The sequence below is a fragment of the Rhodotorula graminis genome, assembly GCF_001329695.1.
Source record: "Rhodotorula graminis WP1 unplaced genomic scaffold RHOBAscaffold_10, whole genome shotgun sequence".
Classification (NCBI taxonomy): Eukaryota; Fungi; Basidiomycota; class Microbotryomycetes; order Sporidiobolales; family Sporidiobolaceae; genus Rhodotorula; species Rhodotorula graminis.
The window spans coordinates 543,256-566,940 of NW_017264937.1; the positions used below are offsets into that span (position 1 = coordinate 543,256).

The 23,685-nt window shown below is 68.9% G+C and overlaps 12 protein-coding genes across 12 annotated transcripts; 6 read left to right on the forward strand and 6 right to left on the reverse strand.

Moving 5' to 3' along the window:
• Positions 1–260: 260 nt before the first annotated feature.
• On the reverse strand, positions 261–3,885 carry RHOBADRAFT_54859 (uncharacterized protein; the record flags this gene model as incomplete). The annotated part of the gene is made up of 8 exons (XM_018417536.1): positions 261–515; positions 602–771; positions 847–906; positions 992–1,215; positions 1,293–3,228; positions 3,293–3,346; positions 3,418–3,484; positions 3,565–3,885. 8 exons carry the CDS (start codon positions 3,883–3,885, stop codon positions 261–263), a joined length of 3,087 nt encoding a protein of 1,028 aa, XP_018269713.1.
• Positions 3,886–4,562: 677 nt separating this feature from the next.
• On the forward strand, positions 4,563–5,683 carry RHOBADRAFT_38262 (uncharacterized protein). Its single transcript, XM_018413507.1, has 4 exons — positions 4,563–4,611; positions 4,775–4,867; positions 5,016–5,118; positions 5,199–5,683. Exons 1-4 carry the CDS (start codon positions 4,580–4,582, stop codon positions 5,214–5,216), a joined length of 246 nt encoding a protein of 81 aa, XP_018269714.1. The 5' UTR covers positions 4,563–4,579; the 3' UTR covers positions 5,217–5,683.
• Positions 5,684–5,933: 250 nt separating this feature from the next.
• RHOBADRAFT_38265 (uncharacterized protein) lies at positions 5,934–7,175 on the forward strand (the record flags this gene model as incomplete). The annotated part of the gene is made up of 4 exons (XM_018413508.1): positions 5,934–6,168; positions 6,286–6,428; positions 6,502–6,693; positions 6,757–7,175. Coding segments are annotated over 4 exons (987 nt in total), but the record flags the coding sequence as incomplete, so codon positions are not given.
• Positions 7,176–7,791: 616 nt separating this feature from the next.
• RHOBADRAFT_28806 (uncharacterized protein) lies at positions 7,792–9,546 on the forward strand. Its single transcript, XM_018412839.1, has 8 exons — positions 7,792–7,878; positions 7,957–8,156; positions 8,235–8,281; positions 8,355–8,488; positions 8,562–8,910; positions 8,997–9,159; positions 9,224–9,324; positions 9,421–9,546. The coding sequence occupies exons 1-8, from the start codon at positions 7,846–7,848 to the stop codon at positions 9,468–9,470; spliced, it is 1,077 nt and encodes a 358-aa protein (XP_018269716.1). The 5' UTR covers positions 7,792–7,845; the 3' UTR covers positions 9,471–9,546.
• A 235-nt stretch (positions 9,547–9,781) lies between these two features.
• Positions 9,782–11,595, reverse strand: RHOBADRAFT_45627 (uncharacterized protein; the record flags this gene model as incomplete). Its single annotated transcript, XM_018414639.1, has 4 exons — positions 9,782–9,824; positions 9,901–10,126; positions 10,205–10,910; positions 10,975–11,595. 4 exons carry the CDS (start codon positions 11,593–11,595, stop codon positions 9,782–9,784), a joined length of 1,596 nt encoding a protein of 531 aa, XP_018269717.1.
• Positions 11,596–12,974: 1,379 nt separating this feature from the next.
• RHOBADRAFT_38270 (uncharacterized protein) lies at positions 12,975–13,406 on the reverse strand (the record flags this gene model as incomplete). The annotated part of the gene is made up of 2 exons (XM_018413509.1): positions 12,975–13,094; positions 13,166–13,406. Coding segments are annotated over 2 exons (360 nt in total), but the record flags the coding sequence as incomplete, so codon positions are not given.
• Positions 13,407–13,681: 275 nt separating this feature from the next.
• Positions 13,682–14,627, forward strand: RHOBADRAFT_45629 (uncharacterized protein; the record flags this gene model as incomplete). Its single annotated transcript, XM_018414640.1, has 3 exons — positions 13,682–13,860; positions 13,934–14,189; positions 14,352–14,627. The coding sequence occupies 3 exons, from the start codon at positions 13,682–13,684 to the stop codon at positions 14,625–14,627; spliced, it is 711 nt and encodes a 236-aa protein (XP_018269719.1).
• A 177-nt stretch (positions 14,628–14,804) lies between these two features.
• On the reverse strand, positions 14,805–17,397 carry RHOBADRAFT_54863 (uncharacterized protein; the record flags this gene model as incomplete). The annotated part of the gene is made up of 8 exons (XM_018417537.1): positions 14,805–15,046; positions 15,076–15,193; positions 15,290–15,493; positions 15,587–15,673; positions 15,747–16,291; positions 16,361–16,421; positions 16,486–16,588; positions 16,671–17,397. The coding sequence occupies 8 exons, from the start codon at positions 17,395–17,397 to the stop codon at positions 14,813–14,815; spliced, it is 2,079 nt and encodes a 692-aa protein (XP_018269720.1). The 3' UTR covers positions 14,805–14,812.
• Positions 17,398–17,614: 217 nt separating this feature from the next.
• On the forward strand, positions 17,615–18,009 carry RHOBADRAFT_45631 (uncharacterized protein; the record flags this gene model as incomplete). Its single annotated transcript, XM_018414641.1, has 4 exons — positions 17,615–17,621; positions 17,677–17,696; positions 17,777–17,893; positions 17,965–18,009. The coding sequence occupies 4 exons, from the start codon at positions 17,615–17,617 to the stop codon at positions 18,007–18,009; spliced, it is 189 nt and encodes a 62-aa protein (XP_018269721.1).
• Positions 18,010–18,182: 173 nt separating this feature from the next.
• RHOBADRAFT_54865 (uncharacterized protein) lies at positions 18,183–21,345 on the reverse strand (the record flags this gene model as incomplete). The annotated part of the gene is made up of 11 exons (XM_018417538.1): positions 18,183–18,514; positions 18,618–18,980; positions 19,054–19,103; positions 19,173–19,320; positions 19,417–19,647; positions 19,749–19,949; positions 20,048–20,275; positions 20,367–20,466; positions 20,554–20,743; positions 20,816–20,924; positions 20,989–21,345. 11 exons carry the CDS (start codon positions 21,343–21,345, stop codon positions 18,251–18,253), a joined length of 2,241 nt encoding a protein of 746 aa, XP_018269722.1. The 3' UTR covers positions 18,183–18,250.
• Positions 21,346–21,559: 214 nt separating this feature from the next.
• RHOBADRAFT_38274 (uncharacterized protein) lies at positions 21,560–22,649 on the forward strand. The gene is made up of 4 exons (XM_018413510.1): positions 21,560–21,908; positions 21,973–22,297; positions 22,401–22,494; positions 22,577–22,649. Exons 1-4 carry the CDS (start codon positions 21,649–21,651, stop codon positions 22,615–22,617), a joined length of 720 nt encoding a protein of 239 aa, XP_018269723.1. The 5' UTR covers positions 21,560–21,648; the 3' UTR covers positions 22,618–22,649.
• A 209-nt stretch (positions 22,650–22,858) lies between these two features.
• On the reverse strand, positions 22,859–23,580 carry RHOBADRAFT_16921 (uncharacterized protein; the record flags this gene model as incomplete). The annotated part of the gene is made up of 3 exons (XM_018412344.1): positions 22,859–22,923; positions 22,990–23,007; positions 23,073–23,580. 3 exons carry the CDS (start codon positions 23,578–23,580, stop codon positions 22,859–22,861), a joined length of 591 nt encoding a protein of 196 aa, XP_018269724.1.
• Positions 23,581–23,685: the final 105 nt, after the last annotated feature.

The window sequence follows — 23,685 nt, forward strand, 5'->3', positions numbered from 1 at the left end:
GGTGGGGCGAGGAAGGAGTGGGAGCAGGGCGGGGCGCAGGAGGTAATGCAGCCGGCTCTCGAGGACGAGGGTCAGGGTCGGCGGGGCTCGTCGTGCACACTAGTAGACTCTCCTGTTGTTGACAATCTCTCTAGACTTTCTCTGAGACTCTCGAGAGCTGCTCGACCAGTATGTGCCGTAAACGATCGAGTTGCACTGCCACTCGCCGTCGACGACGTCAAGCCGTCCTTCCGTCGTCGTCCTCCTCCCGCTCGACGCAGCTACGCCGACGCCGGCGCCGCGTAAAGACCCTGCTGCTGCTGCGGCACCGTCGGCGACCCATTGACGCCGCTGGTCGTCGCGCTCGACCCGTGGTACAGGCTCGCGTTGCTCGAGCGAGGACCTTGCGCCGGCGAGACGGTAGGCGGACCCTGCTGCTGCTGCTGCTGCTGCTGCTGCTGCTGCTGCTGCGCTGCGGCACGAGCGTACGAGCGCTGCACGAGGCGCGAGCAGTCGCCCCGAATCATGGCGGCGAACTGTCGGCGAAGGAGGAGGGCCGAGCGCAAGGTCAGTACGTCGCGACGACGACGACGACAGAGCTGTAGTGAAAGAGAGTGCCGACCTTTTTGCCGACGGGCCAGACGGTGCCGACCCGGTCCATGGCGTCGCAGGCGATGTTGACAAAGGCGACGCGCTCGTCGAGGTACGAGGGCGGGAAGGCGTCGTCGCCCGAGGGCAGGTCGTGTCGAGCGAGGTGGGCCATGACGGACTCGGAGCGGTCACGGGAAGCGACTGTGGCGACATGGGCGAGAACGTGAGTCGGGTTCGCTCGAGAGGGAGGATAGGGCAACTCGAGAAGGTACGTACCGATGAGGGTCCAGTCGCCGATGACGAACTTGGCGGGGAAGGCGATGGCGTAGAGGACGTCTGCGAGCACGTGAACGAGTCAGAGAGGCTGACGAGAGGCGAAAAACCGGGAGAGAGACGGCGAGGGAGGGAAAAAGGGACGCACAGGGCACAAACGCCGTGTAGGTCGACGCTCTGCTGCGGTGCAGGCTCGTGTGGGCGTTCTCGTACGCCGCGAGCTGCGACAGGATCTCGTGCATCGAGTGGATGGCGTCCCAGCACCGCTTCATGGCGTACTCGCTCGAGCCGACGTAGATGGTGCCGTGCGGGTCCCACGGGAAGCGCGACAGGCCCGACGCCGCGCGCAGGTGGAACAAGTTGGTCAACATGCTGCAGGCGTGAGAGTGTGGGTCAGTCTCGACGAGCTTGCCGAGGAAGAAGAGGAGAGGAGGAAGGCGAGGACGCACCAGTTGAGGAAGAGGAGGATCATGAGCATCGGCCCGTCGACGCCCTTGCCCTGCTGCGCCTTGCGCGCCGCCTTGGCGACAAACTCGTTGCGGACGTACTCGAGGACGTTGTCCATCTCGAGCGAGTCGCTCGGCGAGTCGAGCGGGTCGAGGTCGACGTGCTTGTTCCACGGACCGCCGGCGGGAGGGCCCGACGCGCGGTACGTCTCGCTCTGGATGCGCCCGCCGAGCCACACGACGCGGCACAGCCACGCGAACGTGCCGACGACGGGAACGCGCTCGGACCCTGCTGCGCCGCCGCCGATCGACTCGGGCTCGCCCGGACCGCCTGCTCCTCCTCCTGCTCCTCCCGCCCCGCCGCCGTCGCCGTCACTCGCTCTCGCCGAGGCCGCAGCCGCAGCTTTGGCCGCCTCGGCCTCGACCATGATGCCCTGCCACCCTGCGGCGCGGCTCGTGCCCATCTCGTCGGCGGGCCACCACAGCGGGTTGTCGCGCCCGTCGGCGTCGCACGTGCCCTGGTCGAACAGCTCGTCGGCGCACGGCAAGAGGACGCGCACGTCGCCCTCGGCGATGGCGGCCGGCCAGCCGACGGTGGCGCTCTCGAACCGGTCGAGGACGTAGACCGTGCACATGGTGCGGCGGCACTCCTCGAGCAGGACCGGGTCGGTCGGGAGCGGGTGCAGGGCGGGAGGACGCAGGCGCTTCTCGCGCATGACGCCGGTGCGGTCGGCGACGCGGTCCTCGTCCATGCGGTGCAGGCCGAGCATGGCGGCGATGCGCACGGCTTGACCCATCGACAGGAACGCGCGCTGGTGGTCGCTGACGCCCATCTCGACGAGCGACAGGAGGCACAAGGCCTGGACCATCTCGACCGTGAACGTCGCCGTGCGGCCTCGACCGCCGTTGGCGGCGCCGGCGCCGGCGGGCGAGTGGTGCGAGTGCGACCCGGCGTTGATGGCGGCGTCGACCTTGGCGCGCGCGAGGCTGTACCAGGTCGCGCCCTGGGCGCGCACGGCGGGCGAGTCGTGGTACGCCGCCGAGATGGCGAGGACGGCAAAGATGAGGCTCTGGGACGGCGGCGACGAGAGCGAGGCGGGGTGGTGGAGGGTGTAGAGGAAGCGGCGGCAGTGGAGGAAGGGGAGGTGGGCGTGCAACGTCGAGAAGTAGAGCTCGGCGAGCTCGAGCATGAGCTCGAGGGCGGGCAACTCGGTGCCCCATGCCGGCGCGACCGCCGCGTCGCCGTACCCTGCCGAGAGGCGCGCCGCCGAGCCCGGGACCGGCGACGGCGCCGCTCCGGGCGAGTACTGGGGCATGCTCGTCGCCGACGGCGGGTTGATGAGGTCCGACAGCTGCGGCGTCGGGTTCATGGCGAACGGGAACGACTGGAGGTGCGCCTGGACCGGGTGCTGCGGCGAGTTCGAGATGGCCGACTGCGGCTGCTGCTGCGGCGGGCCCAAGTACGACGGCTCGTTGACCCTCGGCGGGAGCGGGAACGCCTCCGAGTCGCGGTGCGAGAAGCTCGACGACGACGCGCCGTTGGTGCGCGGCGACTGCTGCGGGTACCCGGCCGAGAGCTGGGCCTGGCCGTTGCCCTGCGGCGACTGGTGGAGCGGGAGGTGGGCGTCCGAGTGGAACAGGTACGGCGCATCGACAGGCAGTTGCTGAGTCGGGTACTGCGAGTACTCGGCGGCGACGGGGGCCTGCGAGAAGGCGTGCGGCGGCGCGTGCTGCTGCTCCTGCGCGTGATGCGCGAACGAAGGGCCGCCGACGGGTGCGTCGAGGACCTGCGCGTCCTGGAGCGTCGAGTACGGGTTCGACTCGGGCGCACGAGCGGGTTGAGCGGCCGGCGGGAAGGGCGAGTAGGGCGTCCCGCTCGACGGGGTGGTCGTCGGTGCGACGCCGCGCTTGTACGTGTCGAGCTCGGCCTCGAGCGAGCCTGCGCGCAGTCGAACGTGTCAGGGACAGTCAGGCCGTCGAGAGAAGGGAGAGGGGAGACGCACGAATGCGGTCCTCGAGCTCTCGGTGGCGCTCGGCGATGCGCTCTTGCGTCGGATCTGCTCGAGGAAGGCGGGGCGAGTCAGTCATCGCTGCGCTCGTCCTCGTGAAAGAGGGAAGGAGGACGCACCGCCGTAGACACAGTCGTGGCTGAGGCGCACACAGGTCCCGCACGCAGGCCTCACGCCGTCGCACCGCTGCAGGACGAGGTTCGAGGGCGTCAGTTTCTCGCCGCTCGCGCCGAGCGAAAGACACAAAGAGAGCACACGGGACGCACCAGTTTGCGTTTCCTGCACAGGCTGCACGCGCTGCCCCGCTTGAGCGGCGGCGGCCCGGTCTTTGGCCGCTTCGACCCTCCACCGCTCGCGCTGCCCTCGCCGTCCTCGTCCTTGACGTCGCCGTAGTTGGACCCGCCGCCGAGTGTGCTCGACGGTTGACGGACCCTGGGCACGCCGTGATAGTGCGGCGAACCCTGGTAGTCGTGGTGGTCGGGCTGGGCGTGGTCGAACTCGTCGCCGTCGTCGTCGAGGGCGGCCGGGCGCTTGTGGCCGAGGCGCTGCGGCTGGTGCAGGGCAGGGCACGGGTAGACGCCGTCCATGGTCGAGACGGGACGGGCGGGCTCGAGAGATGCGCGTGGAGGCAAGGTTGAGGCGGGCGCAGGGTGGGACGGCGCGAGAGGGCTGAAGCGCGGCGCGGGTGCTGCTGGACGGACGGCTCGAGGTGGGCAGAGGTCGGTGTCGAGGCGGACGCTCACGCGAGGAGCGCGGACGTCGGGAGGGAGCGAGCCGGTGCGGACGGACGCAAGGTGTGGAGCTGCCCGCTCGCGAAGGCGGCCGTTGTCGAGGCGAGTGACCTTGTTGGCGGGCTCGCTGGCGAGAGAGGCGCGAGAGAGCGAGCGTGGGTGCTCTGCGTGCGCTGGCGCGGTGGTTGGAGAGGTGGGAGACGAGCGAGAAGGAGCTCGACGGGGGGCACCCACATCGGGCTCTCCGAAGCGGCGGAGAGGGCCTCGACCTCGCGCGAGCGAAGTGGCCGGCTGCTCGTCTCCTCACCCACACCACTCCACCACCTGGTCACTCCCCGCCCGGGTCACGAGCAGCACCTTGCTCCACCTCTTTCAAGGACCGCCTCGACCCCGAGCCCGCACAGCACCCGTCCCGCTCAGCTCGCGTGCTGCCGGTTCCCTTCGCCCTCTCGTCGGGCTCAACCCCCTTCCTCGTTTCGTCCAGCCAGCGACCCAGCGCCCGTCTGCCTCTCGCCCCGGTCTACCTCTCGCAACAACACCGCCGCCCGTCATGCCGCCCAACCCTGGCAAGCCCTCGATGAGGTGCGTCTCTTCCCCCCTCCCCCGCCCTTCTCATCGCCCGCCCTTTTGTCCCCTCCCGAGCCTCTCGCGCCGCATCCGGCGCTCAGCTGGGTGTTGCTGCGTGCGCAGGGGACTCGTAGAGGACTCGTGCGTCGCGAGACTGACCCTCCTCGTCGCCTCACAGCGAGCTCAAGCTCCGACGATTGACAGAGCACAACCAGCGCCTGCGCGAGGACCTCGAGCGCCAGCGGGTCCGCGTCTCTGAAGCCAGCGCCAGGTCCGTCCCGAGCTCCCTCTTTCGTCCCCCTTGCACCTCTCAGGCGCGCGCGCTGACTCGTCGCTCCCCTGCCCTCTCCCTCGACCTCGTCCCCTCCTCCCCCGCCCCGCACGCCGACCTCGACCCCGACCGCGACCTCGCTCAACAGCCTCATCCGGTACTGCAAGACGACCCGTGACTACCTCGTGCCGTCAGTGTGGGGCCCAGTCCAGAAGGGCGAGGACCCGTACGCGCCGCAAGCGAGCGGAGGGGTGCGTCCCACTTGCTCCCCTGCCCTCGAGCACTTCAACGCGCCTCGTACGCCCTGACTGACCCTCTTGTTCGTCCACAGTGCTGCAGCGTGCAGTGACGACTCGACTGTCGCCGCGCCATCGCCGACGGCCCCGCTCGACTCGCCCCCTTTCCCCTCTTCTCGCCTCCGCATATCCCGGCCCGCCCAGCTCGCAGCGTCCACCTCTCCCCGATTCCCACTTCGTCCCTGCGTCATCGTCGTCGCCTACCCGCGCTGCACTTGCTGTTCCTCAGCCGCGCACCCGATACCCCCTCGGCGCCGGCGTGCGCGCGTTCCTCCCGCCCCTCGCGCCCTCGCCCACCTCGAGCCTCCCTACTCTCCTATCTCTCGGACCCCCAACGCCTTCGTCGACGCCTCGAACCTCTATCGTCCGCCACGGCGTGCGCCCCGCCGCGTCGACGCCGTCGTCAGCCTCGCTCCCTCCTCGCCTTTTCCTATCGCCTCTCCTCGTAGCCCCCTTGCCCCTATCTTCTTGTCTCCCCTTTCGTTCCTGCAGTAGTACCTGGCACTCTGACTTTTCTGCGGCGGCGCGACCTGGAGAGAGAGGACGGAGAGGAAAGTCGCCGAGCCCGAGGCTTGGTTGGCCGCAGGGCTCTCCCTCACCTGTCTGCACAGCTCTCCGTCTCATACGACGAGACGCCGATAGCTCGCAACGCAGGCCTGAAGGCGCGAGCACAAGCCCAGCACCGCTCGAGCTCCCACACGTCGGCTCCCCCGCGTTCTCATCTCCACGACCCCCCCTCCCCTCGCTCAACAGCACACACCAAGCCGGGCATGTCGTCCCTCGTGCCCCCGCTCAACTTGCGCCCACGCTCAAGCACGACCGCCGCACACCAAGCCCCGCCGCCCTCGTCGCCCGCACCGGCACCACCGGCGGCCGCTCAACTCGGCGACGCGCACGACCCGGCGGCCACGGCTGGGGGCGTCGTCATGGAGGGTTATTTATTGAAGAAGAAGCGAAAGAAGCTACAAGGCATGATAAGGCGGTACTTTCGCTTGGCGGGCAACGGTGCGTCCCCCCTCCCCTCCTCTCCTCACTCGACTTGGTCGAGGGCGGCGGGTGTACCCCGTACCTGCGCCAAGGCGCCGCTCGAGCGACACGCTGACAGTTCCCAACGACCTGCAGGTGCCCTCTCGTACGCGTTCAACCCGACTTCGCCGCTGCGCGACTCGATCTTCGTCTCGCTCGCCTTCATCTCGGCGTCGCGCAAGCACCGCACCTTCCACATCGACGGCGGCACAAGCGTGTACCACTGCAAGGCGCTCACGGTGCGTCCCTCGTCTCCCTCGACAGCCCTCTCGACTCGCGGCAGGACGTCCTGACCTGCTCGCTCCCCGGCAGCTCGACGACTTCGACAAGTGGGCAGCGGCGCTCAAGCAGTTCATCCCCGTCGCGCAAGTCCCGAGCGGCGACGCCGAACACGCCCGTGGCCTCGTCAGCAACCTGCGCGGCGTCAACCTCGGCGGCAGCTCGGCTCCGCAGCGCGACGAGGCGGTCGAGAAGGTCCTCGACGCGCTCGGCAAGCTCAATCAGGTGCGTCGCCGGCGTCGCCTCATCTATCCACAGAGCACGACTGACTCGACTCTGTGCCTGCAGCCCATCGCCGACATCGAGATGCTCGCCAACGAGCTGCGCCAAGCCGACCCGTCGCAGAACCAGGCGCCGCAGCCCCAGCCCCAGCAGCACCTCGTCCCTCCTGCGCAAGGCAGCCCTCAGCACTCGCAGAGCAACGGCGGCAGCAAGTTCCGCTTCCTCGGCAAGCGCTCGAACAGCACGTCGGCGCCATCCGGCGCTCGCTCGCCCTCGTTCAGCGGCTCGCCCGGCGGCGCGCACGGCCAGCCGCAGCCGCTCAACCTCAACGTCGGCGCGCCGAGCAGCTCGGTGTCGGGCACGACGATGCTGTCGAGCTCGCCCACGTTCGACGACGCGTTCGACAACAAGCCGTCGTCGGCCTCGTCCTCGTCGCAGGGCAACGACGCCCTCCTGCGGCAGCTGAGCGGCGCCGTCGCCACGCTCAAGCACCAGCACGCTCAGCTCGCCCTCGCCGTGCGCGCGCTCCCGGCCATGTCGCCGTCGCCAGCCTCGCCAACCTCGCCCGGCGGCGGCAGCAGCAGCGAATTCTACGGCTCGGCTCGCGCAACCTCGCCCTCGAGCGCCCCCTCGGCCGGCGGCGTGTCTGCCCTCGCCGGGCCGTACGCCTCGCGCTCGGCGGTGGGCTTCTACCCGTCGCACTCGCGCGGCGCGCCGTCGCGAGCGAGCAGCCGCGCGAGCTTCTCGAGCATGTGGAGCGACGGCGGGAGCGACGACTGGCACGACGCCATGGCGGCCGTACCCGGTGAGTTCGTCGACGAGGACTCGGTCGTTGAGGGCGCGGGTGCGGGTGCCGGTGACGAGGGCGAGGGCGAGGGGAGGGAGAGCAGCCCCGAGCGCGAGCGGAGCACGGTCGGCGAGGGCACGAGCACGGTCGACGAGGACGAGGACGAGGACAGTGGGGGCGAGACGGAGGACGAGGCCGAGTCGGACCGGGAGGCGGCAGAGGTCGAGGCGGCCACGAAGAGGGGCGAGGGCGCCGGCGACCAGGGAGGGTCTCGCGGGGTCGACGCGGCGGCGGCGGCGCTCCAGAGCGGCAAGGACGTCAAGCGCAGGAGCCAGTTGCCGGCGCCCGTGTCGGGCGACGAGTTCTCGATGCTGAGCATGCTGCGCAAGAACGTCGGCAAGGTGCGTCCCTCGGTCCCTTCCTTCCCTCCCTCTTTCCCTCAGAGGCATCGGCTCACTCTTTTGCCACGCGCCTCGCAGGACCTGTCGACCATCTCGTTCCCTGTCACGATGAACGAGCCGCTGTCGGCGCTGCAGCGCGTCGCCGAGGAGCTCGAGTACTCGGAGCTGCTCGACCGCGCCGCTCAGGCGACCGACCCTGTCGAGCGCATCACGCTCGTCGCGGTGTGGGCCGTCAGCGGCGCGTCGAGCAATAAGTACAGGGGCTCGCGCAAGCCTTTGTACGTCGTCGAGCCCTCGAACCCATCGTCGTCGTCGTCGTCGTCGAGCCCGCACTGACTCTGTCCTTCTGTGCGCAGCAACCCGCTCCTCGGCGAGACGTACGAGTGCATCAGGCCCGACAAGGGTGCGTCTTTATCTCTCTCGCCCTGTCTTTGCGCGCACGCGCGACCTCACTCACCTTCCGCTCGGACCTCCAGGTTTCCGCTTCATCTCCGAGAAGGTCTCGCACCACCCGCCCGTCATCGCCTTCCTCGGCGACGCTCCTGAGCGAGGCTGGCAGATCTGCGGCTACACGTCGCCGAGCACCAAGTTCTGGGGCCGCTCGATGGAGGTGCGCCCCTCTCCCCCTCCACTTTCCCCTCCCCTTTCCTCCCCCACGAGCTCACCCTGCTCGCCTCCCGCAGATCTTTGTCGAGGGCGAGTTCTGCGTCCGCTTCTCCGACAACGACGAGGTCCTCACGATCCGCAAGCCGTCGTCGTTCGTGCGCAACTTGGTCGCCGGTACCAAATACCTCGAGGTGGTCGGCGACCTCGTCGTCACGACGTCGCTCTCGTCGGCGCAGGCGACCGTCGCGTTCAAGGAGGGCTCGACGTGGGGCGGCCTGAGCGGGCGCAACAAGATCGAGGGCAAGGTGACGGACGCGAGCGGGAGCGTCGCCGTCGAGCTCGTCGGGCGGTGGGACGACGCCGTCGACAAGAAGGAGGGCAAGAACAACTTTACGCGCCTGTGGCAGGTGGCTGAATTCCCTCCCAGTGCGTCTCGCCCTCTTTCCTCTCTCTCCTCCTCGCCGTCGTCGACGACTCGAAGCCTGACCTCGTTCGTGTTCGACCGCGCACAGACCCCGAGCGATACTACGGCTTCTCGCGGTTCGCCGTCACCCTCAACGAGACGACCAAGCTCGAGGAAGGCCTCGTTGCGCCGACCGACTCGCGCCTGCGTCCCGACCAACTCGCGTTCGAGCGCGGCGACATTGACGAGGCCGAGCGGGTCAAAGCTGCTGTGTGCGTCCCTCTCCCTCTCCTCTCTCGCCTCGAGCCCGCCTGACTTACCGTCGTGCGCCCGCAGCGAGGAGAAGCAGCGCACGAAGCGCAAGGAGGGCTGTGCCGCCAAGCCGAGGTGGTTCAAGCAGGCAGGCGAGAATGGCTGGGAGTACGGCGGCGATTACTGTGCGTCCCTCTCGTCCCTCTCGTCCCTCTCGTCCCTCTCCCTCTCTTCTCGCAAGACGTCGTCACTGACCTCGACCTGTCCTCTTCCCCTTGCAGTCGAGGCGAGGGAGAAGAAGACGTTCGAGGACCCCGATATCTTCACTTGACGTTGCCGGCCGGGCTCTGGCGCACACCTTGTAGACTAGAAGACGTCGCGATGACAGATCTTGATCCGTTCATGCTCTCTCCGTGCCCATTCTGGGCCTCTCGAGAGCAAGGACAAGAGAGCTCGCCTTCTCAAGTCGACCTCGAGCTCGATTCTCGATCCTGAAGCGCTCTTTTTCACCTCGCGCGCCCATCTACATCGTCAAGCAACTTCTCAGGAACGGCGCGAGCGTCCTGCACCCGTCCAGTCACCTCGCACCCTGCTTGGCCCTCTTGCTCCGTCTCGGTCCCACCGGCTCGTCCTCGAGTCTGCTCAGGCCCTCGTCCGGCACCGCGACCACCGCATCCTCCTGCGTCTGTGCACGTCTCGTCGACGTCGACGCGCGAGACGCGCTCGAAGCGCGGCTGCTGCTCGACGACGACGGCGCGCACGGGCCCCCGAGCGGCGAGTTGGGCTCGACGCTCTCGCCGAGGCGCTCCTCGTCGACGCGCGACATCCTGCGCTTGGCGCGCTCGACGACGTGCTGCCCTTTTGGAGCCGGCGACTTCGACGACGCGACGAGGGGAGGAAGGACGGCGAGGGAAGCCCGACGCGCGTCGTGGCTCGAGGGGAGCGGGGCGGCTTGTTCACGTAGAGAGTCGTCGTACGGCGTGTCGCCTGCATGTACGAGATTAAGAGTCAGTACATGGTGCTGGACGGTATCGAGAGACGAAAGACAAGGAGAGGAGGGCGCACCGTACTCGTAGACGAAGCGCAAGGCGCGCTCGTTTGGCGGGTGGCACTTGGCCGGGAGCGGCGGTAGCTGGTCGGCGTCGAACGTCCAGGTGGGTGTCGGAAGGCTGGACTTGTCGAGCGAAGGGGCGGACGACGTGGTCGAGGTCGAGGTCGAGGCGGCGTTGCCGCTGGACGAGCGCGACGCGAGCGACGACGACGACGCGGCACGCGAGCGGCTCGACGCGCCGGTCGACGCTGACAGTGAGCGTGCGTGCCGCATCGACCTGGCGGGCGGCGGCATCTCGCAGCCGTCGCTGCTCGCGAGCGTGGCCGCAGGAACGAGCCCCGCTCGGACCGCGAGGCCGCTCACCGAGCCGGACCCGAACGTCGACCCGCCGCCGCCGGCGTCGTCGCACCCGCTCGCGTCTGCTTCGCGGACACACGCCTCGAGGAGCGCAAAGAGGCCGAGCGGGAGGCGCTCGGGGTGCGCGAGGATGCGGACGAGGTTCTGGGCGAGGGACGAGGTCGGCGTCGACGGGAGGACGGGTGCGTCGGCGGCAGTCGAGGCGACGTAGAAAGGAGACAGGAGAGGGCGGTCGAGGTGGAGGGACGAGAGGCCCAAGCCGATGCTGACGCTGCGGGTCGGAGCCGTCGGACGAGCGGGCGTGGCGAACGGGATCGGCGCGAGCTGCGGCGCTCTTGCCCTCGCCCCGGCACTCTTCGAGACCTGCGAAAGAGCGAGGGTGAGCTCGCCGGGCGTCGCTGGAAGAGGCGAGGAAGAGAGGACGCACCTTTTGGCCGCCGACGCTCGAGCCGCTCGGACCCTCCTCGGCCCGCTCGTCGAACTGCAACACTCTCGCCGAACTCGCACCGTCACCTCGACCCGATCGTGTCGAAGCCGGACCCTCGGGCGACAGTGAGAAGGCCGACGTGAACTGCCGCAGCAGGACCGCGCCGTCGTGCTCGTCCTGCGCCGTCGCCTCGTCTCGCGCCTGCCCGAGCGGCGCCTCGCCGCACACCGAACCGACGTTTCCCGCAACGCCATCGCCCACGAGCCGACCGTCCTCGAGCGCGGCGAGTGCCAGGCTCGGCAGCGGCGACGGCGTGCGCTCGAGGAACGACAAGTCGTCGAGCTCCGGCGGCATCGTCGCGCCCTCCTGCGGCACGCCTCGCAAGTCGAGGTGCACTTCGAGCGACTGGTCGGTTGTTCGACTGCGTCTGCTGCCCGCCGCTCTGGTGCCGACGAGGGTCGCCCGGCCCTCCTGGTCGGTGCCGAAGAGCATGCCGCCGAGCGCGTCGTGCGTCGGCGCGAGCTGCACGCTTGTTCGAGAGCCCGAGCTGCGGAGAGCACTGAGAGACGACGAGGTCAAGCGGTGCGCCGGCGGCGGGAGCGCGGTCGCCCCGCTCGACATGCTCGAAGAGGTCGGGAGAGCGAGAGGCAGAAGCTGAAGCGACGAGCTACGAGCACGAACGAGAGAAGCCGAGGAAGCGGACAGCGAGAGAGACAGGAAGCGTACGTCCGGCTTGAGAGCCTGCTGAGCGGACGCCGACGGACGAGGCTCGAGCGCCGGCTGTCGATCCCATCTCTCTCCGCCTCGAGCGCGCCGTCCTCGGAAGTTGCGCGTGCCAGTCCAGCCTCGTCCTCCTCGCAGGCTACGAGCAACACGCGCTGCGTAACTTTTGCCCGACCGAGCGCGGGTCCTGCTCGTTGACGCAAATCACGTCCTCGGGCTTGACCGGGTGTCCGGCGCCGGCGCGGTTGCGCACGTAAGGCGTCCCGGCGTGCTCGTCCTCGTCGGTGAGGCCCTCGTAGGCGCGGGCGGCGAGGACGCGTCGAGCGATGTAGGTGAAGCTGCGCGAGAGGAGGCGAGGGAAGGAGGGGTCGAGGTCAGTCTCGTCGACGGCGGCTCGCCAGGCTGCGAGGCCGGTGCTACGAGTGAGAGAGAGAGTGGAGAGAAACGTGGGACGCACACCTCGTCGACGCCCTCGCCCGTCTTTGCGCTCGTGCGCTCGAAGTGCCGAATACCCTCGTCCGCAAACCGCTCCGCCTCGCTCCTTCCCCGCTCGTCCTCGTCCTCGACCTCGACCTCGTCCTCTCCGTCGACGTCGTACCCTCCCTTGCCGACTTCTGCGCCGCTCACGTCCTCGCCGAGGTCGATCTCGTCATCGTCCCGAGCGAGCACGTGCCCCTCCTTGCCGTACGGCCCGCCGCGCCACACGGCCGCCGGCGCGCCCGCGTCGCCAAAGTGCGCCGGTGCGGCGGGCGGCGACGTCGCGAGGAGCAGGTCGGCGATGGGCTCGTCGAGCTCGAACGTCGGCGTCGCGGTCGCGCTCGAGCCGCCCGTCGTCGAGCCGGCCGCCGACGCCGACGACGCGCCGTCGCCGGGCAGCTGCGCGCTCGACGCGGCAGGCTCGGACACACGGCCGGGCTGCGGCTGCGGCGGTGGCGGACGACGCGCTCTGCGGATCTTGCGCGCCGGCGCGCCCTGGTCGCCTCGTCTCGGCGCATGGAGCACCTCGACGCTGACGGTTGGCGCCTTGCGGTCGCGCCTGCGCTGCTCTGCGCGCTGTGCCACCGCCGCCGACTCGCGCCCGGTACGTCGCGGGAGGAGCTCGGCGAGGGTGCGCTCGACGGCGGCGCTGACCTCGGCCGCGAGCGCCGGGTCGGCCTCGTCGGCCTTGGTGCCGACGCACACCCAGCAGAACCGCCGCAGTTGCTCCTCCTCGTCGTCGCGGTCGTCGCTGGCGCCGCCGGTGCCGACAGGGCACTTGTCGCGAAAGTCGGTGAACCAGGTGCGGATGGCCTTGGCGACGGCCGACGGGGAGGACGGGTCGGCGAGCGAGTAGACGAGGAGGCACGCGTCCGAGGCACGGTAGAAGGCGGGAGCGAGCGAGCGAAAGCGCTCTTGGCCTGTCGAACGGACGGGCGAGGGTCAGGGTCGGCGACTGAGGGAGGAAGAGAGAGAGAGAGCGAGGACGGACCGGCCGTGTCCCAGGCGTTGACGATGCACTGGTCGTCGTCGTTGACGCGGACGACCTTTTGGCGAAAGTCGCAGCCGATGGTGGCGCGGTAGGCGTCGCTGAAGTGGCCGGCGACGAAGCGGTTGCGGAGGGCCGTCTTGCCGGTCGAGGCGTTGCCGATGAGGACGGCCTTGAGCGGGATCGGGGGTGGGCGCGGTGCGACGGGAGGAGGTGGTGCGTCGAGGGGAGCTTGGTGCGCCATGGCTAGGCGAGGGTGAGAGGACGGCGAGGGAGGCTGACGGCGAGCGAGATGAAGTGGGGAGGCGGGGCGGGGTTGCGAGGTGACGAGAGGGCGCGGGCCTTGCGCGGCTCGATGGCGTGGTCGAGTGCAGTCTCGAGAGCAGGTACAGCTAGCTCTAGCGCCAGCAAGAGGGCGAGCGGGTGAGGGAGAGGAGCGAGGAAGGACCAGCCTCGTTCGTCGATCGCCTCGACGACGACGACCACACTACGTAGCCACAGGGTGCACAGCTCGAAGCCATGGCCTGGCAGGACGACATCCGCACCGCGCTCCTCGCTCGAGACGCGCGCGAAAAGCACCACGCGCCTCTCATTGCCCACTACCACCGCCTCGCTCAGCACACGGTCAACCTCAAGGACCGCAACTCGGCCCTGCTCCACGCAGGACGCACGCCATCCGGCACTGCAGCACCTCCAGAGTGAGCCCTGCCCTGGTCCAGCTCTCGCGCGAGAGAGGGAGTCCGCTCACTCCTCCTCCTTCCCCCACCACAGCGCACTGCGAGCCGCCCTCGTCACCTCGCTCGAGCAGCAACTCGCTCAGGCCCGCGCCGACCTCTCGGAGCAGTACCGCGTCCAGTCGACCAACGCCCAGCGCCTCCTCGCCCTCACCGACAGCCTGCGCGACCAGGAGGACCGCGGCCGCGACGAGCGCGACGAGCTCAGGCGCCTCCGCACAGAGGTCGACGGCCTGAGGGAGCGTGCAAAATGGCACAAGGAGATCGTCCAGGAAAAGGAACGCCAGCTCGTCGTGCGTCCCAAGTCCTCCTCCTCCCTCCTCTCCTCCCGCTCTCGCCCTCTCGCCATCCCTCTCTCCGTCCCCCACCTCGTCGCCCTCTCTACCTCATCCTCGTCGTCTCCCTGCGCCCTACCCGGCCCGTACTGACCCGGCCCTCTCGACTCGTGCGCGCAGATCCTCCAAGACGAGCACCAGTCGCTCGAGCTCGAGCTCTCGCAGCTCGAGCTGCAGAACGACAACCTCAAGACGGACAACGCCGCGCTCCTCCAACGCTGGCTCGAGAGCAAGGCGCACGAGGCCGACCGCATGAACGAGGCCAACGCGTTCCTCGAGGAGGCAAAGCGCCTCAAGGCCGAGGTCGCGGCGGCTCAGGCGGCCGCGGCGACTGCGACGGGCGAGAGCGCAAAGGGCAAGGAGCGGGCGCTCGAGGAGGCGCTCGCGGGCGAGTGAGCGCGCGACCCTGTCTCCCTCCTTCTCAAGCCGCCACCTGTTGTCGTACCTCGAGCTCTCCTCTCCCTTGTTGTACCACTCTCGCAATGCAACGCGCTCCTCGCTCGACACTCTCGAGAGATCCGAGGGAACGAGAGAGAGAGCTGCAGTGCTAGCCCAACCGAGTCGCCGCCTCGAGGAAAGCGCTAACCCTGCCGGCTCGCCGTGCGGCTCATCGCGCACCGCTCGCTGCCCGTCGTCGCCGCGCTGCCCTCCCTGCGCTCCTTGCGCCCCTGGAGCTTGTCCCTCCTCCGCTCTTCGCGCTCGCGCTCGCGCTCCTGGAACCGCTCGACCCTCCTGCGGTCGACCCGCGTCAGGTAGTAGCTCCCGCCCTCCATCTTCCAGCTGACGCTGCCCGACCGGTACCGCGCCGCCGGCGCCTGATTGAGGATCGGAGCGGCGAGTTGACGTTGTGCGCCGAGAGGTGGAACTTGTCGGGCAGGAACGGCTTGAGCGACACGATGCGCGCCGAGGCGGGCAGCTCGAGGAACAGCCACGACAGCGACTGGTTGAGGGGCGCCGTGAACCTGCGCAGGGACGAGCGAGTCGTCAATTCGGGCGTCGCGTGTGGGAAGAGGGGGCGAAAGAGAGAAGGAGAGAGAGAGAGAGGGACGAGGACGTACACCTCGTTGTTGACGAGCACGACGTCGGCCTTCCTCATGACCTCTCCCACCTCGGCGCACGCCGTAAAGTCGGCCTCAACGACGCGCATGGCCCCACCCTCGAGCCCCCACATGCGGAACCGGCGCTCGGCCTCGTCGACCTGGAGGCGCGCGAGCTGCGACGCGTGCGCCATGTTCTCGAAGCCGTACGACGTCGCGCCCGTGCTGCGAGGTGCGAGAGAGAGGAAGGAGGGTGAGGTTCGGCTCGGCGGCAGGAGGAGAAAGGAGAGGCGGGCGAAGGAGAGGGCGGGGACGCACGCGAGGGCAGCTTGCACGACGCAGTTGCCGACGCCCGAGCCGAGGTCGACAAAGACGCTGTTGGGCCCGAGGTGCGTCTTCTCGAAGCTGCAGGGGCGTGCAGGGTGTGTCAGGGCGTCCGTCGTGCGCAAGGACGAATGGAGAGAAAGAGAGGGCGCACATCTCGTTCATGAACTTGGGCAGAAGCTCGCCGTACACGTTGTCCGAGAACGCCTCGTACTCCTTGAGGCGCTCGATGTCGGGGCCGACGGCGCGGTCGTAGCACTGGAGGAACACCTTGGTCCAGACCTTCTCGCGCAGGCCCTTCATGGCGGCGATGTTGCGCTGGACGACGCCCGCCGCCTTGAGCGCTCGCAGCGTCGTGTTGTACCGCTCGACCGAGGCGAGGAACGAGGGCCCGTCACGCTTGGCGCGCGCCTTCTCGAGCTCGCGGATGAGCGGCGGCTGAGGGTCGTTGGCGGCGGTCGGTGGAGCGAGCGTCGGTGTCGAGCGGTCGGCGGGACGGGCGGCGGCGATACCGGTAGAGGAGGCGACAGCTGAGGAGGAGGTAGGACCGGACAGGGGCGTCGAGGGCGTCCCGGCGCGCGAGTTGCTGGACGAGCGGTTGTACAGGAAGGCGGCGAACGACGTGGCGCCGCTCTGGTGGCCAAAGTGGGTGAACGCCTCGTCCTTGGTGAGGAAGTGGTCGAGGACGGTGAGGATGACCTGCGAGGAGTGTGGACGAGGCAAATCAGGCAAAGTCGCGGTTTGAGAAGGTGGCGCTCGGGGACGCACCTTGAGCACGTCCTCGATCGGGTTGTACTCGTCGTCGGTCCTCGGGGCGAGCAGGGCGAAGCTGTAGAAGGCGAGACGTCAGGCTAAGGCACGTCACGATCGAAGCAGGGAGACATTCGGCGCACCGTTCGCGCACACCCTCGCCCGGGTACTCGAGCTCGACAGTCGGCACGTCCGAGCCGGCCCACGCGCTCGTTGGTCGCTCGGGGTTGTGCGGGTCGATAAAGTCTGCGAGCAAGAGGCCAGGGCACGTGAGCGAGACGCTCGACGGCAGGATCGACGAGAGATGAAGGGGAAGGAGGCGACGCACGGTCCTTGTACGCCATGCGGTTCTCGAGCACGAGGCTCTCGCCGCTCTTGCCGTCGGTCGAGCCCTCGCCCTTGGCCGCCACGTCGCGAGCGCACACGGGCGCGCCCTCCTCCTTGGCGAGCGTCTTGGAGAAGTAGTCCTCGTCGACGCTGCTCAGGTCCGACTCGGACGCTTCTGACGGCGTGAGCGGGTCGAGGTCCGAGCTGGGCGGTTGTGGTCGCCGTCCCGCCGACATGCCGCCCTTGCGCGAGGACCGCGGCGCGCCGTCGCAGTCGTCCTCGTCCGACGACGACTCGACCTTGGCGCGGCCCTTGCGGCTGCGCGCGCTCGCGCCGTTCGACGCCGCGCCGCCGGAGCCGCCCTTGACCGCACGCTTGGCTGCAGGTGCGGCGGCGAGTGGCGGCGCGTCGGCGGGCCGCTTGTAGGCATTAAGGGTGCGGGCGGGCTTGGTCTCGGCAGTGGGCGGAGCGGCGCGCTTGACGACGGTGCGGACGACGGTGCGGGTGACGGTCGCGACAGGACGCTTGGGGGCAGTCGAGGTGGTGGCCGCGGTGGTGGTGATGGCCGGGGACCGTGGCGAGGTGGGCGGGAGCGAGGAGAGTGGGGAGGAGGGCGCGACCGAGTTGACGGGGACGGCGAGGGTGGTGGTGCCGCTCGCGTGCGGTGGCCTGGCGGTGGTCGGTGACGCGCCTGGAGCCTTTGGTGCCGGGCGGCGCGAGCCAAACATGGGCGAGTCGGCGAACGGCGAGGCGGAGGCGCGAGGACGAAAGAGGGCGACGAGAGGGGCGGGAGGGGCGCGCACGCGTGTGCTGGCGGGTTCAATGCCGCTGCCGTGCTGCTCGGCGAGGCGCGCACGTGGTCGGGGTCGTCGAGGAGGAGAGAGACGAGGCGAGAGATGGGGAGCTCTCGCTTGACCTCGTCCTCGTCCCTCACCTCGCTCCAGGATGGCCCGTGAGTCCAGCCAACTCTCCTGCAAGCTCTCGTGACTGACTCGGTCCTCCCACAGGCGGCAACCAGCGCGACAAGGTGCTTCCTCCTCGTCTCGCTCCTCGTTCCTCCTCTCGACCGCGCTCACCTCGCCCTCTCCCTCCTCAACCGACCTGCAGGCACGCGAGAAGGCGGCCAAGCTCAAGGCCGATGCCACCAAGGGTCAGCGCAAGGACGACGGCAAGAGTTTCCGACAGCGCCAGGAGGACGACGCCGAGAAGATGCGCCAGAAGCAGGTCCGTCTCTCGCTCCTCCTCCCCCTCGTTTCTAGACCGACACGGCTCACCCTCGATGCGCTCTACTGCAGGCCGCCGCGCTCGCCAAGAAGGAGGCTGACGCCAAGGCCAAGTGAGCCCACGAGCGACCACCAACCTCTAGACCGTCTCCCGCTCCTCCCACCCACCTTCGCATCGTCGTTCCCCTCCTCCCTGTCGTTACCAACAGCAATACAGCCTCTAACGTCTCTCGAGAGGAGCCGCGAGAGAGAGAGAGAGAGAGAGAGAAATGGCCCGAGAGCGAGAAGGACAACAACAGGCAGCCGTCGCACTGCACGGACCGCCGCAGCCTCGAGAGCTCCGCCTCGCCCGCCCGCTCTACAGCCTCAGGTTGCCCCACCCGTGCTCCTTGAACCACTCGCTGCCGTGCTCGTCGTACTCGGCCCGCGTCACGAACGCCTTCCTCCTCGCCTGCTCGCCGCCGCTCGTCGTCCACCTCGCCATGCCGCGCCACGCGTCGAGCGTGTCGGCCGGACCGCGCACGTGCAAGGGCGCGCCGACGGGGAGGACGGGCCGCAGCGAGGCCGTCAGGCGCGACGCAAAGTTGGGGATGTGCGTGTTGCCGCCGGTGAGGAAAAGGTTCTGCGCGCAGGAACGACAGAGGGGCGTGAGTGGGACGCCGACGACCGTGCGAGAGACCTCGTGCTCGAGGACGAGAGGGAGAGAGAGAGAGAGAGGGACGCACGCTCGTGAGGCGGTCGCGCTCGGCGACCGAGAACGGGCGCAGGACGTGCTCGACAATCTCGCCGAGGCCGGCCTGGTCGAGCCCGCCCATGTGCGGCTGCCACAGGACCTCGGGCACGCGCACACGCTCGAGGTTGACGTGCAACTGCGAGTTGTGCTCGACGCTCTCCGGGTCGTACGTGTCGAGCGGGTCGTCGGGCGCCAAGCCGCGGATGAAGGCGTTGAGGAGCTGGTGCTTGCGCAGCGCCTGGCGCGACGCCGTGTCGTCCTCGGTAAAGTGCGGGTCGTGCTGCAGCAGGCGGGCCTCGACCGAGTTGAGCGCGTCTTGCTCGTCCTCCTCGTCCTCCGAGTCGTCGCCCGTGCCCTGCGCGCGCATCGTCCGCCGAGTGAGCGTCTCGGGCGCTATCGGACAGCGAACAGGGAAGAGGTGGACGCACGATCTCGCGGTATACGGCCCAGTCGGCGTCGTTGGCGCCGAAGCCGTCGTCTGCAAGGAGCCAAAAGTCAGCTCGTCATTCTCCCTCCCAGGCACAGGCAAAGGCGGGAGGGGACGCACCTTCTCCTCCACGCTTGCGCTTCTTGCCGAGCTTCTCGTCGGCGGCGAGCCCGGCGATGCTCTTCATACGGTTCTGCGCCGCGAGCGACTTGCGGTCCGACAGCTGCTCCTTGCGCTTCTTGCGCTCCTTGATCTTGTCGAGGATGTCCTGCAAAGGCGCACGAGAAGAGAGAGTATCAGTGACGTGAGACGAGGCAGAGGGAAAGAGAGCCAGAGTGGGCGAGAGAGAAAGGGCGGGACGCACCCGGTGCTCGGTCCTCAGCTTGTTCAGCCACCCCTCAAAGTTGCTCATCCTCAGCTCGTCGTCGGCCCTCTGCTCCTCCTCGGCCCTGCGCCGCTCCTCCTCCTTCTCGGCCTTGAGCCGGATCCGGGCGTCGTACCCGGCCTTCATGAGCTTCTGCCGCCGCTTCTCCTTGAGGTCCTCCTCGTTGAGCTGGTGGTCGGGCACGTCGATGAGCGGGAACGAGGGCGCCTCCTGCGAGTCGTCGAGTGCGGGTCGTGGAAGAGGGCGTCAGGGAGTGATCGAGGGAGTGGGAGAGGGCGCGACGAGGGGTGCGAGCGGGCGGTCGGGCGCACCTTGTTCTCCTCCTCGATGCCGAGCTCGCGGTTCCTGGCCCTCGTCAGGCTCTTGTTGAGCTTCTTGAGGTAGTCGTCGAGGTCGGCGCTGCTGCTGAAGCCGGCGTCCTTGAGGCGGCGCTCGTAGTCGACCTTGCTCGTCGTCGGTCGCGCCTCCTGCAGCGCCGTGAACGCGACGAGCTCTTCTTGTTGCCGCTCGAGCTGCGCGACGACGCCAAACTCTTTCATCAGTGACGTGCGCCTCGACCGAGGCGCGAACGACCGAGTCGAGGAGAGAGAGAGGACGAGCCGGGGCGCACCTTTTCCGACCTTTGCCTCGCCGCCGTCTCCTTGAGCCTCCTCGTCGCCTCTGCGCGCTTCTCCATCTGGGCCCTTGCCTCCTCCTCGGTCTGCTCGTGCGCCTGGACGGCGACGTACGGGAACTGGACGATGCGGTCGAGGTCGACGAGCGCGCGCGGCGTCGTCAACGTCGAGAGCGTCGACGCGTACGAGGGCGTCGCGTGGTACGAGTGCGTGCGGTAGATGAGCTGTTGCGGGAGGATCGAGGGTCGAGGGGAAGAGCTGCGAGTCAGTGGGACGTCGAAGAAGAGGGAGCAGGCGAGGGAAAGAGAGACGCACGCTCGACTGGTACGACGTGAGGCGCCCTGGAAAGGTCGGGTACTTGAGCTGCATGAGCTTCAGGAGGTACTCGGCCGCCTGCGATCCACCCCACGCGAGCCTGTACGTCGAGGGCAAACATCGATCAGTTCCCGCTCGTCCTGGTCGGACGAAGCGCAGCCGAACGGCGACGAGACCCGGGACGCACTTTTTCGCGCTCGTCATGATGGCCTTGCCGCCGAGGACAGGGATGACGTGCGTGTTGGCCGTGCCGGACGAGATGACGAGGCCGTCTGCGACGGTCGGGTCGGGCGAGTTGGCGTACAGGGACCAGAGCGAGTCGAGGCCGTACGCGACGGCGGGCGCCGAGTAGCCCTCGAACAGGAGCTCAGTCATGACTGCGGGCGAGTGCTCGGGCGTGAGCGGGGTTGGCTGCGCGGGCGAGAGGGGAGAGGACGAGGTGGACGCACTCGAGCGCGAGTAGGCCGGGTTGCACAGCGTCTCGGTCATGGCGATCGGGTTGTGGAGCGTCTCGGTGTCGACGCCGAGCTTGACGAGCGAGTAGTCGAGGATGCTCTCCTGCAGGTGCGGGTTGTCAGTCGGTCGCGGTGAGGAGAGAGAGAGAGAGAGGGCGAGGACGGACCATGGCGTCAAAGTTAACGACGACGTCGTTCTCGTACGGGACGCGCGTGTTGGCCCTGCTGGTGGCGTCGACGTAGACCTCGCCGCCTGCGAGCATGACCTGGCGGTTGAACTTGCGGTCCTTGTACTTGGCGGCGATGTTGTCGACGACGATGCGCGGGTGTTGCTCGGTGCCCCAGCCGGCGCGCAAGGTGGTGGCGCCGTTGTCGATGCAGAGGACGGCGTCGGAGCCCTGGAAGGAGTGGTAGTCGTGCCAGCCTGCGGGGCCAGGGACGACCGGGGCGAGTTCGGGGATGGGGTAGACGGGGCGAGAGGTGCGCGGCTGCGGTGCGCCGCTGGTCGAGGCTTGACGCTGCATGGCGGGCGAGCGCACGGCAGCGAGTGGTGAGGACCGAGAGGGGAGAGTTCCGGTGAGACGACGACGACGACGCAGATGAAGTCGAGGGTCGCAGCTCTCGCTCCCACGCTCTCACCGGCTGCCACCTAGAGCTCACCAGCCCCAGCCATGGCCACCTCCCGCCCTTTGCACGCCCTCATCTCGAGCACCGGCCACCCGGCGTCGGCCTCCTCGTCCAACCTCATCTCGCCCCACCTCGTCCACCTCGCCGACCCGCCCCAGCACACCGTCGACGCCCGCCTCGTAGAGCTCCTCGCAGACGACATGGTCCGCGCACTGCGCGAGTCGGCCGCCGCGGCGCGCACTCGCAGGGCGAGGGACCACCGCGCCGTCGAGGAGGAGCTCGAGGCGCTCGGTCTCGCAGGTACACCATCGGCAGGCGCAGTGGCAGAGCCGGCGGCCGGTCGAGACGTGCAGGTGGGTGCGGCCGGCGAAGGGCTTGCGCGCGAGGCCGAGGCGGACGAGGCCGTGTTTTCGAGGCTCGACGACCTCGGGTTCCGCGTTGGGTGGGCCACAGCAGAACGGTGCGTCGCCCGTTCCTCCCGCCCGCTTGACACGCGCAGCACTGACATCTGTGTCCGCCCGCAGCCTCGCTCGCGACCGACCGCGCTTCCCCTCGCTCGCCCAGACGACCCCCGCCGCGTCGCACCCCTCGTCCGCGTCCGGCACGCCCTCGCACACCCCTCTGCCGTCGCTTTCCGGCGCCGGCCCTTCGTCGCCCGAGACGCTCGAGGTCGTCAAGTTTGTGTGCAAGGACGTGTGGACCGCGCTGTATGACAAGCAGGTCGACAACCTGCGCACCAACCACCGCGGCGTCTACGTCCTCCTCGACCAGAGCCTGCGCAGCTTGAGGGCGCTCAGTGCGCCCGAGGGTAAGGACGAGGAGCGCGAGACGGCACGATGGGTCAAGGCGGTGCGTCCTGGCGCTTCTCTCCTCCCTCTCGCCCCCCGTCCCTCGACACCCGACGAGACTGACCCGACCTCGTCGCGCCCTCCTCCTACCTCGCCGCCGACAGGTCCTCGCCTTCCCGAGCGGAATCATTCGCGGCGCCTTGTCCAACCTCGGCGTGCACGCGACCGTGACGGGCGAGTCGGCCGGCCTCCCTCAAGGTGCGTCGGCCGGACCTTCCCTCTCTTTCGGCCCTCGATCGTTCTCCGGACTGACGAGGGTGTCGTCCTGCTCGTCGCACAGCCTCGTTCCAGATCAAGACGAGCCGGCCTGGAGGACTGTAGACGAGCCGTGCAAGGCGACTTTTCTACGAGCGTGCCGGCTGCGCGAGGGACCGCGAGCGAGCAAAGAGAGCGAGCGAGAGCTGCCGAGCGCGACGTGATTGCAGAGCTCTCTGACTCGGACAGAGGTGGAAAGACTAGCGTGTTGCAACAGGAGAAGGAGAGGGACTACGGGCAGGCGATGCGAGGAGGGACCGCGAGGGTCGAGAGTTGCGAGGACACGGCTCGGTTCGAGGGTTCGGCTCTATTTCGACGACATCTTGTACCCGCTCGTGTCGAGGATCTGCTTGCCGCACATGGCGCACGCTCCTGTGGCCGAGGAAAGGAGAGGTCAGTCAGGCGAGGTGTGGAGAGACGGAAAGAGGCGAGGCGCACCCTTCTTGTAAGCACAACCTGCACGGGAAGGGGAAGGGTCAGTGCCGTACGAGAGAAGAGAGGAACGAGAGGCTGGGGCGCACCTTGGCAGTACTTTGCGCCGGGCCTCGCGGTCACGCTGCGGCACACCTCGCACCTCGCGACGGCGCCGCCGCTCCCGCCCGCCAGGTCGGTCGCACCGGTCGCCTTGCCCTTGCCTTTCTTGTCGCCCGCAGCGCCGGCGGCGGCAGGTGCGTAGGGCGAGTAGCGGGCCTTGCTCGAGAGGAGCTTGTTCTCGCCGACCTTGCGACCGCCGGCTGCGCTCGTGCCCGGCTTGTCCCACACCGAGGTGGCGGCCATCTGGGACACGCCGGCTTTGGCGAGCTTCTTCTCGCACTTGGCGCAGACCTGCGGGCGGGGTGGGACGACGGCGGCGGCGGCGAGGGGAGGAGAGGGGGGCGAGGAGGAGGTCAGCTCGCTGGCTTCTGGCGGCAGGGGCTGCTTCGGGGCGGCGTCTGATAGAGGGTAGAGCACAGGGCAGGGGCCAAAGGTGGCGGCAGGGGGCGAGGAAGTGCCGAGACGAGGAGGGCTGAGTGAGCGGCGACTCACCATGGGGAGGTTCGAGTGAGGGGGCCGGCGGTGGTGGTGGATGGGAGAGGAGAGCGAGGGCGTGCGAGTGTTGGAGAACAAAGGCTGGCGTGGGAGCAGGTGGACGAG

Bases quoted from the DNA above. Each gene is read 5' to 3' on its own strand.
- RHOBADRAFT_38262 (XM_018413507.1), top strand. From the start codon at position 4,580: ATGCCGCCCAACCCTGGCAAGCCCTCGATGAG. The intron at 4,612-4,774 runs GTGCGTCTCTTC...GTCGCCTCACAG, and splicing joins CCTGGCAAGCCCTCGATGAG to CGAGCTCAAGCTCCGACGAT. The intron at 4,868-5,015 runs GTCCGTCCCGAG...CTCGCTCAACAG, and splicing joins GTCTCTGAAGCCAGCGCCAG to CCTCATCCGGTACTGCAAGA.
- RHOBADRAFT_28806 (XM_018412839.1), top strand. From the start codon at position 7,846: ATGCTGAGCATGCTGCGCAAGAACGTCGGCAAG. The intron at 8,489-8,561 runs GTGCGCCCCTCT...CGCCTCCCGCAG, and splicing joins TCTGGGGCCGCTCGATGGAG to ATCTTTGTCGAGGGCGAGTT. The intron at 8,911-8,996 runs GTGCGTCTCGCC...GACCGCGCACAG, and splicing joins GGTGGCTGAATTCCCTCCCA to ACCCCGAGCGATACTACGGC.
- RHOBADRAFT_38274 (XM_018413510.1), top strand. From the start codon at position 21,649: ATGGTCCGCGCACTGCGCGAGTCGGCCGCCGCGGCGCGCACTCGCAGG. The intron at 22,298-22,400 runs GTGCGTCCTGGC...CGCCGCCGACAG, and splicing joins CGGCACGATGGGTCAAGGCG to GTCCTCGCCTTCCCGAGCGG. The intron at 22,495-22,576 runs GTGCGTCGGCCG...CTCGTCGCACAG, and splicing joins GTCGGCCGGCCTCCCTCAAG to CCTCGTTCCAGATCAAGACG.